General features: G+C 39.8%; 1 protein-coding gene across 4 annotated transcripts in view; it reads left to right on the top strand.

The window, feature by feature from the left end:
* Nucleotides 1-4,094: 4,094 nt before the first annotated feature.
* The window catches only part of PARN (poly(A)-specific ribonuclease), a 62,460-nt gene continuing 54,747 nt past the window's right edge, over nucleotides 4,095-11,807 (top strand). Inside the window, exons 1-9 of one of the 4 annotated variants that reach the window (XM_041120255.1) lie at nucleotides 4,095-4,212; nucleotides 4,615-4,692; nucleotides 5,590-5,669; nucleotides 7,561-7,628; nucleotides 7,723-7,804; nucleotides 8,581-8,641; nucleotides 9,352-9,517; nucleotides 9,728-9,793; nucleotides 10,576-10,614. In XM_041120255.1, the coding sequence (XP_040976189.1) occupies nucleotides 4,194-4,212; nucleotides 4,615-4,692; nucleotides 5,590-5,669; nucleotides 7,561-7,628; nucleotides 7,723-7,804; nucleotides 8,581-8,641; nucleotides 9,352-9,517; nucleotides 9,728-9,793; nucleotides 10,576-10,614 (659 nt within the window). In that variant the 5' untranslated portion in view covers nucleotides 4,095-4,193. The remainder of the gene's footprint in view (nucleotides 4,213-4,614; nucleotides 4,693-5,589; nucleotides 5,670-7,560; nucleotides 7,629-7,722; nucleotides 7,805-8,580; nucleotides 8,642-9,351; nucleotides 9,518-9,727; nucleotides 9,794-10,575; nucleotides 10,615-11,807) is intronic. The other 3 variants (XM_030002163.2, XM_030002165.2, XM_030002164.2) reach the window with 3 other exon arrangements.

The raw sequence follows: 11,807 nt of genomic DNA, 5'->3' as shown, positions 1-11,807 counted from the left end.
TAACCGCCACCGCCTCCTCTCCCGCGGAGCAGCAGCGGCAAGCAGTCCACACGAGCAGAGCCCCTTTCTTTTTTATCTGTACGCCTTGTATTACGAAGCTTTGAAAATCACCGGACGGGAACACCGCTACGCTCGCATTTTTCTTAATACGCTCACCTCCACATCCGCCACAGTACAGCTAAGGTTTGCTGAATGTACGCCTGCACGCCCAGGTGATCTTCGTTCACAGAAACTTTGTTCACCGTTTATTTTACAAGTTAATGCCTAGAGGCATTCTAACTCTTAAGTAAATTAGACTTTCAGGTGCTAGCTTGACTGCAATGCCAACGCATACTGCACCAGGTTGCTTCACACGGACTATTTTTACCACATGAGAGTATATCTATATATACACACACGTTCACAATTATTTCTATCGGTCTCTGTTTCCTTACTACATTTCTTTTTGACTAGAGTCCGAAGAAAACTGAGTGATTTTTTTTTTTTAAGTACTGTTGAAATGTATCTTTTCCACTGTGCAACACAGTGACATTTTCTTAAAGATTTTGTTCTTGTTCCAGTTTGATACAACCTACAAGTCCAGTTCAAATGACATTTGAGTTACCAAAACCAAATAATTAACTTTATTGAAATAGCCTAGAATAATTCAATAAAGAAAATAGTAGTCTCTCACTGTTTCCTTTCCCGTATTATCCAAATTTCTCCAGAGGACAATTATTACTGTGCTGATACATACATAGCTCTGGTTTTGTTTGCTTTAGAACTATCCTAATCAGATTTCTTATGGGACAGAAAAACATGTAGCTGAAAAGTCCATCAACTGTTTGAGCAATGATCCAATATTTGTATATCACACTTCCATATTTAGTTGTTTTACTGAACGGTTATTGCTTCTTTACTGTCACATGGAGTTCTGTTAAGACTGCAGTACTATTGCTTAGATCCGTTTGTGGCAAAACAACCAAGATCCAATTCTGGCCTTCTTTAAAGTAATACATTAAAGGTACTACACGTTTCCTATCAACATGGAATAAACAGGCATCTATGCTCAAGTGTACATGCCATTTCAAGATTTTTTTTTTTTTTTAAATACAAAATTCTAGCTATAATGGTTCAGGGATCATAGGAACTGATTATGGCTTCCAAAGCAGTTTTCAGCTTTAGTCAAATACAACTTAAAATTCCACTAGCAGCACAGAAGTGTGGACAAGCAGGTAAGTCCATGCAAGCTAGCTTCCAAGGCTTATTTTATGAAAAGATCTACCAACCAGCTCATACTTAAGTTTATTTGTAGTTTTAATTAAAGATTTGAAGTCCCAATCAGCAAATCCTTATGCTGTCCTAGCATGAAAGTATTAAACCTCTTCTAGATCAGAGAAAGTTCATCTAGATCTACCTTAGTACACGAGGTGAAAGTGTGGCCCAGAATATTTAGGCCTTGTCCTAGATTCTAGTTTTTTAGTACTTTTTCTTTTTTTTTTTTTTTGGTGTGTTTTCACTTAGCTTCACATTTGACATTCAGTAAAGTAACACAACATACAAAAGTGTTTGATACAGTCTGTGCCACAGACTTACCTGATGTTGCAGAAATGTGGCCTTTTTGTCCTAGTTTATAAAACTTCCATGTATAAAAAAGCAATGTAGTCTTGTAACTAGGTGTTTGTATTGCTTTCTCCCAAGAGTACCCAGTAATTTGGAAAGCAGCCAACCTTTTCTGGTGTCATTTAAAAAATGAGAGATTTAAAGAACTCTGATTACAAACTACACATTCATAAGTGCAATTGCTTTAATATATACATGGAAGACAACCAAGCAGGTACTTAATTAGGCAAATCTTCTGAAACTAAACAACAGTGAAGATGTATGCCCTCCAAAACATTTTTTGACATATACAATTGCAAACAGAAAACTAATTAAGGAAAGCTACACAATATTGGGGATTAAAACTTGAATAAATATCATGGGAGCTCTAAATTCTTCTTAACACATAATAGCATTTCCTTTTTATTGCAATATATTATATACAGGAAGACAGTAAAGAGGAGACTATTCCTAAAGAGGAACAAAGCCAGAGAATGAGGCACCTGGGCTGTCAGCTGCACCATCAAAAATTAGGTTTTTCTCCAAACCAGATCTTCTCAGAAAGCAAAAGGAAGGTAAAGTACTCTCATCTATTCAAGCTCTAATTGTGCAGTTTGGGACAGTAGTAACAATGGTGGCGAATCCAAACAGAAGTCATCTAATATTTAAAAAAACCCACGAAACAAAACACTCAAAAAAACAACACAAAAGTAAATCTGAGGGGATTAATCGGACATTACACCTTCAAAGAGAAAAGATGACTAGTATCAAATGGTAGTTCTGACTACACTATCAACTAGGCAGAAATTGGTTGAGATGGCAAATGATTCTAATTCAGCAGAGTACTTTGCTGTTATAGTAAGAAATCACCTTGTATCCTATATGCAGGGCACATTTCCAAGATGATGGCACCAGAAAAAAACAGAGCATACAATACCATATCCAAGGTGAAACTGTATTAACTCTTAGCATAAATTATTGCATCACATCAGTATTTTTGAAACTATTATCACCAGAGTCAATGCTAACTATAATTGTGCTGATTTGGTCCTGCTATTAAAGTCCTTTACACTTTTTCTCCTTCCAAGTTAAAAATAACTTTTTTTTGATAACAAAAATGCAAAAAGATTAACTTGTTTCAAATTTTCCTTCTAAATATGTAATAATACATGTATGTTGAAGTAGAAAATGTCTAATCTGTAACATGTAATACTTAAATTCCTATTAAGTGCACTTTATTACAGCATCTTACATTTCTACTTGCAGTTTAGCTTTGTTTTGCAAGTGAATGAAGCAAAGAGTTCCCGGATTTGTCAGCTACTTGGGGAAAAATGTCAGGTTTCTGAAACAGCCACGAAGCACTTCAAAGTGCCATGAGCACTTTAACTACAGACTGCAGGAGCACTTCTTAAAAAAAAGAAGAGTAAGATGAAAATGTTAGGCTTCAGCCCATTTACTGCAAAACAGAAAAATCTCTACTACTATTTTAACTAACCTCTTACTGAGCACCATTTAATCGTACAGATGATTTGCTGGGAGCACACGTAGAATAAATTGCTTATCCTGAAAAGGCAAAACTTAATCTTGAAGAATCTTTAAAAGCGCTCTCCGCTCAGTCCTGCGTAATTCTGTATCTTCTGCTCTATGCAGAAATTACCTCCCAATTTATGGACCATTTTCCATTTGTTTCCATTCTGCTGGAATTCTAGAAAAGGCTCTTCACCTGCTGCGTGAACTCTAGACCTGCAGCACATATGGTAAACTCTGCATACTGTCCTTGCCCACAACTTCTGCTTTCTGCTCTTGCGCAACACCTTGGGCAGTCAACTCTTGGGCAGTCGTTTCCTTCCAGAGCACAGGTGCGAGGACATCTTCCTGGCCGTTGAGCTTTGCTTACGGTTACTCTACAATGAGGTGTGAAAGTGCTGGTTTAATCATTTTAACAGGAAGACAAAACACTTCTTCCGTAATACTTCCAGCCAGCCTACCAGTTCCTCCAGACTTTTCATCATTAAGGCATAATCACTGGTGGTTCTCCACTGCCCTTCTGGTCTCTCCTCAGCAAATTCCCATTCCTTCTTTCTTGCTGGTGCTGGTTCTGCCTTTCCAGTCTGAAAGGCAAAGACCGTGTTTTCCAACATCTGCGACACTTCACCCCACAGAAAAGCAGCTGTTTCACGACTCCCTTTCCGCTGGCGGCCCTATTACAGCTTTTCCGCTCTGGAGCGGCCGGCTGGGCCGTCCTCCCCGCCGTTACAGCACGCGGCAGGCAACCGAGTGGCACTTTTCAGTCCTAACGGCCCTCTGCAGCGGCGGCAGCAGCGGGTCTGCTGCCGTTCACACGTAGGCGGACGGGCCTCCACCCCGGGAGCGGTTCCTCAGCCGCCGCGCCCGAGGATAACGCGCGGGAACAGACGACCGACACGCTGACAGACCCGCTCCCGCCCGCCACCAGGCACCGCCCCAGGAGAAAATGGCGGCCGCGCCGCCCACCGCCGCCGGGCGCTCACGTGGGCGCTCACGTGCGGCGGGGCGGGAGGGGCGGTTTCCGGAAGCGCTCGGCGGAGGTTGCGGGCGGTGCCGAGCCGGGCCGAGCTGCGGGCGCGCGCGGGATGGAGGTGATCAGAAGCAGTGAGTGACCAGCCGCCCCCGCGCGCCCTGCGCGGGTCGCGCCTCGCGGCCGCGGCGGGAGGCTCCGAGCCGGCGGCGCAGAGGCCGCCCCGGCCTGCCGGCTTCCCTTCCCCAGGCTGGCGGCGGGGTCCGGCCTCAGCCTCTCCTCCGGGGGCGAAGGGGGTCCCCGCTCCGCCCCTCGCCCGTGAGGGACGGCCCTCAGGGGGGGCAGGTGCGGCGGGAGGGGAGGGCGGTGCGCCTCCGCCCGCGCCCCGAGGCTGAGGGTGCGGCAGGCCCCGCCGGCCCCGGCCCCGGCCCCGCCGTCGCTGGCGGGCGCGGGCCGCCTCTGCCCGCCTGGGGGGCGGCGGGCTGCGGTGGGGAGTCGTTAGTAGCCTCAGGTGCGTTTTACCCCTTTACCCGCAGATTTTAAGGATAACCTGAACAAAGTGTATGAAGCTATCGAGGAGTCGGACTTCCTGGCCATCGATGGGGAGTTTTCAGGTACGGTCGCACCCGTTTCGTGCTCGTGAACCGCTGGCAGTATCTGTGCGGGGTCCCGGGTGCCCGAGTTTGCTCGTGTACGGCGTCTCAGTGTTGGCTTGAAGAAGCTAAAGCTGAGGCTACCACAAAATGATGAAACCACTTATTATATGTGTGGTAGCAAGGTTTTGGTCAAATGAAGATACACGTCGTACTCTGCTGCTTCTGCTCCCTCCTTGCTGTAATCTTTTAATGTGTTAATTGATTTTCAGCTGCAGCTCAGGGAAAAGAGAAAGATTTTATATGTATCATGAAACCAAGAGATTGGGATAAATAAGGGGGGCCCTGCAAGTATTTGGACAGGGAAAGACGGCAGTAAGAACTTTGACATTTGTAAAACCCAGAGGGTCTGTGCATCAGAGAGATGCCTTAATAAGTGCTTTGGGATACAGAGTTCAGTCAACCATGAAACATAAATGTGATCAAGATTAGATTTTGTTAGATGTGGAGCTTGTGGAAATATGGTTGTTGTTATGTACGGCTTAGGGTGACCAAGCCATTCAATACATCTATGGACAGCACTCTTCCCATTTTTAGTTTGACTTTGATCCTGCATTGTGTTGTAAAGACCCATCAACATTATGTTACTGGTAGGTCTTTTCATGTTACTGTTGTGTTGAATAGGAACCAGAGCAACAGAGCTTTTGCAGCAGAGCTTTACTGCTAGAACTGTACCATCTGGGTGGCTTTTACGCTAACATGCATACTTTTATGCAGTTGGAAATATTTCTCAACTGAAATAATCTTAACATGTACTTTAAGTGAAAACGTTTTTCTTAAATTAACAGTTGTTGCATTTCTTTGCTGTGGCTAATTTTTAAACGCTTACCCAAAGCAAAATGCATTCTACTTTTTCAGGGATCAGTGATGGGCCTTCTGTTAGTGCATTAACCAATGGCTTTGACACTCCAGAAGAAAGGTATCAGAAACTTAAAAAGGTAAAGGGTTTACCTTGACTAAAATGAAAATGCTGGAAAAAGATGAGAACTCCTTAGTTCAGAATGGAGACAACGTAGGGAAATATGACAGAGGTCTGTAAAATTGAGTTACATAGAGCAGAAGGGGATTGCTTGTTTCATTGTCTCCACTAACAAGAAGCGGGAAGTGTTGCATTAAACTTGCAGAAGTCATGGTCAGAACAGACACACATGATTCCTCATGCAAGAGTTAGTAGATGTGTAGAACTTTTTAAAGGATCTTGAGAGTGTTAAAATTTATCAGTTCAAAGGGAGACTGGGTAAGAGCAATTCAGTGACAGCAGGACTAGGGTCCTTCCCAAATTACTTCCCCCGCCAGCATGTACTGACCCTAACAAAACTTAAATGCCAGCTGCCACCACTGCCTCTTCCTTTTTGCAGCACACACACAAAAAAAAAAGGTGCCAGAGGATGTGGAAGGAGTTTAGAAAAATAGCCAAATGACCACAGGAGACAACATATGGTGTGTGAGGTTCAAACGGTCAAAACTGTGATGTCTTGGGTTGTGGGTTTGGCGTTTGGTTTTGGGGTTTGGGTTGTTTTTCCATAAGAGAAGGGAATCAGAAAAGAGAAAAATCCTAAGCATCTCAGCACATGCTCTTTCCTGAAGTGTCCAAAGAGACAGTAAACACTGTTTACTAATGTTATGTTAAGAGACATTGCAGGATGAGGGAATGACTAGTTAGTGTTCCTACTGAGAAACTAGGACAACAAATGGCAAAAACTGGGGAGGAGGCTGTAGCTAAAAAAAAAAAACAAACCAAAAAAAAAAACCCACCAGAAACCACCAAAAAAGAAGGAAAAAAAAGAAAAAAAAAAAAAAAAAAAAAGAAACCCCCCCGAACACTGAAGGAGACAATAAAAGTAGAGATCAGTCTCTGAAGAGCATCCAAGAAGCTAGAGGATGCCATGTTTTGTTCACCTGGATGAATACGAGCCTTTGAGTGCTTCAGGGTAGCTGACAGTTCAGGCTCTGCAGGCACAGTGAGTCTCTCTTGTTCATTGTAAGAGGTCTGGTGTATTAGAAGCCAGCCCCAAATTCTTTGTTGTCACCTTCTTAAAACTTAACTTTTACCAGATAATAAATTAACTTGATTATTGTTATTTTTGATCTTTATACTCAAGAGAACTAATTTTCTATGTCCTGCTGCCACCCATTATTTTTTCTCTATGATAGTCTTGAATAATTCTGTGTGTTCTTTGTGCTTAAAATGGATGTTTGGCCCTCAGGAGGAATGAGTCTTTCAATGAGACCACAGTGCTTTTTTATTTTCTTGTACACTTGCAGTGGTGTTAAAAACATTTCCAATATTGATCCAACAATTGTGAAATACTAGAGGACATGATGATAAAGTGCCTAGTGACTATGCTAGTACATCTATCACATTATCCACTGTTAGCCACATGAGTTAGAAGAATATTAAATGTATTATTATGTGTATTTGAAAACTGTATACAGCCAGTGTCCCTCACACCCTGCTCCCACACTATGGGGAATGTAAATGAATGTTGAGGAGGAGACTGACAGCTGCTTTAGGTGCAGCATCTCATGTGTGTGAGCAACAGGTGGAGAGAGATGGGACTTCCCTCAGTTCTTGTCTGTTTACGGAATGGAAGTGCATGCTACAAATCATCTTTGGGCAATTGTAAGATGATTAAATGGGGATGAAAACTAGTTGAAAAACTCTGGTGTATTTATGTAAAAATTACCAACAGAACAAACGTTGGTTAAGAAGGTTCAGATTTGCTTAATTTGAAATACAGCAAAATCATATTTATTGTGGATGCACCCCAATTTTCTTTAAATGTGTACGATTTTTATTCTCATGCAAAGTTTTCCTTTCCTTTCCAGCATTCCATGGATTTTTTGCTCTTTCAGTTTGGCCTTTGCACTTTTAAATATGATCACACAGAAGAAAAGTATGTTATTCTCTTATTCCTTGTTTTCTTAATTGAGGAATTTGCAAAGTAATAGTGATAAGCTGTACTGACATGCAACTCATCTTTTTCACAGGTATGTAATGAAGTCATTTAATTTCTATATTTTTCCAAAACCCTTTAACAGAAGTTCACCAGATGTCAAGTTTGTCTGTCAGGTTAGTAGAAAAACAAGTTTGATTTTGTTTGGTTAAGGTACACCTGCAGCAAACTTCCAAAAAATGTTTCCAGGAAGACTCTACATCATTGCAGAGGGAGAAGTGGTTGGTTCTTTTAACAGCTTAAAAGGCAGAAAAACATAAGTTTCAGGTTTTTTTTCTTATAAAAGAAATAAGCATCAGTTAAGAGCAATCCCTAAAAATGAGCTCTAAGGGAATATCTTTGACTTCAGTTTTTAAATCTTGTCACACATTACATTGTGTGGTTTCTGGAATTGGAGATAACGTTCCAAACCTGGCAAGATGATTCTTTTCTTTCTTTTTTTTTCTTTTGTTTGTTTTTTGTTTTGTTTTCTCCCCCCCCCCCCCCCCCTTCTTGTCTGACTTCCTGCTCCCTTGCTTTTTCTGTTTGATCCTTTATTCCCAGCTGCTTATCTGACTTTCACTGCTTCCCAGGCTATCGCTGGCATTTTTCTGCTCTCAGATTTGTTCTCCTGAACTACATTTTGCTTTCTTTAGTTTCCTTTCTCCACATAGCTCATTCTTTCAGCTTTATCCCTTTAGTGTATTTATTGTTCTTGTATTTTATGGAAGTTGAAAATAAATAGCAAAAGTAGCATAGCCTAAACTCTCTGTGGCTTCTTCAGGGTCACAAACTTGGTCGCTCTTGACTTTGGACTTCATATAATTTCTTTAAAATTGTAAAAATAACTGAATTGATCTTTTTATGCCACAGATACTCTTGCCAATTATAAAGCTATTTTCTTTTGTTGCAGAGTTCAAGTATAGATTTTTTAGCAAACCAAGGATTTGATTTTAATAAAGTTTTTCGCAACGGTGAGTTGTTTTGTTGTTGTTTTTTTCTCTTTCTTTCAGTGTCTGCAAAATTTATGATGACATCTTTCTTCATTTTCTGCAAAAAGGCAGCCATTCATGATACTCTCTTAACACATAATGAAGTTCTTAGAATTATTCTTACCTGATCTATAATTGTGCTGATAGTTACTCCCTTTCCAAAAATTCATTGTATAGATTCAACAGAATAGAATTCCTATTTAGATGAGTGCTTGGTTGTTTATTTTTTTTGGTGGCTAAACATAAATAGATAGAAAAAGAAGTTATGTAGCTGTGTAATGGATCAGTAGTAACATTTTAGAAAAGGTATCAGTGCATTGTAATAAGTGCTGCTGCAGTCCATTATTAAAGTGATACAGATAGCAAGGAAGAGGAGTGTTAAATATTTTTGTGATTGTGATCTACAGTTCTGCAGTCCTCAAGCTCCTGCCTTGTGCAGATGAGGCATATAGGTCTTAAGAGTCCAATGGTACCAGCTAATCTGGCATGTGCTAGAAGGAAGCCTGTATAGACACAGATAAAGAATGGGGTCTAGAACAGACGACTGAAAGGGAAGGATATGTTTTGAGCCTTCAGAGGTGTAACACTGGCAAATGCTTGGTTAGTAATAAGTCTTTGCTAAATCATACATCCCTAATTTGTCTCTAATTATGATGAGCTTTTAAATCTCTCTCTCTTTCTCTCTCTCTCAGGAATTCCATATTTAAATCAGGAAGAAGAAAGACAGCTAAGGGAACAGTATGATGAAAAACGTTCTCAGGCCAATGGTGCAGGATCTCTGTCATACGTTTCTCCTAATGCCGCAAAGTGTCCTGTAACAATTCCCGAAGATCAGAAAAAATTCATTGAGAAAGTAGTGTAAGTAAAATTGATTAATATTCTGATGTTGTTGAAACTAAAACATAAACGATAATGACATGTTCATATGTTGAAGCTGTTTTTACTAGTTCAGTAGTTGTGAAATAGTTCTCTCTTTGTTATGAAGTGTTTTCTTGTCTTTTGGGGAGAGCTGTAAACATCATAAAAAGAAAACAGTAGATATAGAAGCAAATCATCTATTTCTTCCAGGGAACAGATAGAAGACTTATTAAAGAATGAAGAAAATGAAAGTTTGGAACTGGAGCCATGCACAGGGTCAGTTTCTGAAATTACATATCTTCTAAAAAAATCATTTATTTTGGCTGTATAGAGTTAGGGGATTGGCAAAGAAGAACAACATCTTTATTTGGGTTAACTGTAGCAAAATCTACATTTGACTAATCTCTGCAGGTTGAGAAAACATGGTAATTTATGTGGATGTCATACTCTGCTTTATGAGCCATAACTTCTGCATGTAGTGACAACATATTTAAGTATAGCCAAGAAGCGTCTTGCATATGTGAGCCTCCTTTTGCTATTGCTGAAGTGCTCCATAAACCTCGGTTATGGATTTTATAAACAGATTTCTCAAACCTATTGAGCTATTGGTTATTCAGAGTTGACACTATGTATTGAAACTGTTTTTAGTAGGTCTCCTTCCCAAAGTCTATTCAGCTTTGGAGTCCAGATGTTTGGAGAGTGCAGTTATTTAAAAAATTATTAAAAAAAAAAAATAAAATTTAGAAATACTAGAACATTATGAAGCTGGGTGTAAGGTAACATCTCTGTATCTATGTTCAGTAATCATGACTACAGAATATTTGCTTACGAGCTGGTATGTGGATAATTCTACAAAATGGTGTAAATGCCTTTACAGCTTGACAACTGAACGTCAGAATTCAGTAAAACCCTTCCAAGCCTATAGGTTCTGGTAGCAGTGACTTATACTTTAAAAATCTTTCTACAAATGAACATGGAGCTGGCTTTAACTGAGCATTATTACTTTGAAGCACTTTTGTAACAGGAGTGTTAGTAACACAAATGTCTTTTGATTTTAGATTTCAGAGGAAATTAATTTATCAGACCTTGAGCTGGAAGTAAGTTACTGGTAATACTGCCTTACTGTATATTTTTTAGTATTTCTTATAAGAAATCTGGGTAAGATCTGATCTACTTAACCTCAGAGGTGATTCATTTAGATTTTTTGTTTCCTTTAAGAGCAGACTTTTATAATGTTCTGAAGATAAATTGCATTAAACTGGTTTGTGATGATTCATTAGAATATTTTAAAGCTTAGTATTTACTTTAATATTCCTACCTAAAATCTGTGAATAGGACAGCACAGCCTAGAATTAAGTAACAAATGCAACTTGACGGGTTTTTAGTGAACAGAAAGTGCATGTCCTTATACAGATTGTGGGCTTTACTTGAAAAACTACTAGTTCTTTTGTAGGTACTGGTATGTTTATAGTTTTCTGTTAGGTGCCAAGGATAAGTGTTTTGATGACTTAAAAATCCTAATTCTAGTAGTAATTCTCTTCTTTCTTGGCTTACTTTATCCCTCATCTTTGCCTAAATATATCTCTTAATGCCTTAGGAGAAACTGTAAGGCTGTTGAGATGAGATTTTCATTGTTCTGATTGCACTAGTAAAATGTGGAAAATACAGTGGAAATCTTTTTTTGTACATTTAGTTAATTTGGTGTTGCAACAGTATCTGGCACTCAGTTACACTGGAAGTGGATAAAATAAAGCTTCTCTCTATGAAATGCAATCTCAAGAAGTGAGCTTGAGAACTGATCTGAAAAAAAGAGAGGTGTTTTCAAGAATTTTTCTGTGTGAATTTTTTAATATATTGATAGAATATCTACAGCTTCCAGTAGCACATAGTGTTATCTTTGTCTGACGCTTAATCTTGCATCTTCTTTCGGTGGATGGAAGAGTGTGTTCATGAATTGTATTTTTTTTTAACATTCAGCTGTGTTGCTTTATGCGTATACAGCTGTGCACACTGTGTGTGTATATTGGCGAGAGAAAGCAAAATTGTGAAGTCAGCATGGAGATAATTAAAGCAGAAAACAGTGAGGTTATTGATTGGCCTTGTGTCCTGAACTCTTCACAGGTAATTTTCTCTATTGAAGTGTTCTGTTGTGCAATAGTGTTTTGATGCATCCAAGGTCTGTGACATGAAACAGCTTGAAAGTGAGGTCTAGTTTCAAAATTGTGTGAGAAGTCAGGGTGGAGAGGACACAGTAGTATTCTAGTGTGTGTTCTCTAGTACTAGTTTTAGT

The sequence above is a fragment of the Aquila chrysaetos genome, chromosome 25, assembly GCF_900496995.4.
Source record: "Aquila chrysaetos chrysaetos chromosome 25, bAquChr1.4, whole genome shotgun sequence".
In the NCBI taxonomy this organism is placed as follows: domain Eukaryota; kingdom Metazoa; phylum Chordata; class Aves; order Accipitriformes; family Accipitridae; genus Aquila; species Aquila chrysaetos.
The sequence above is the reverse complement of the archived record's forward strand: the minus strand, read 5'-3'. Positions and strand labels throughout refer to the sequence as shown.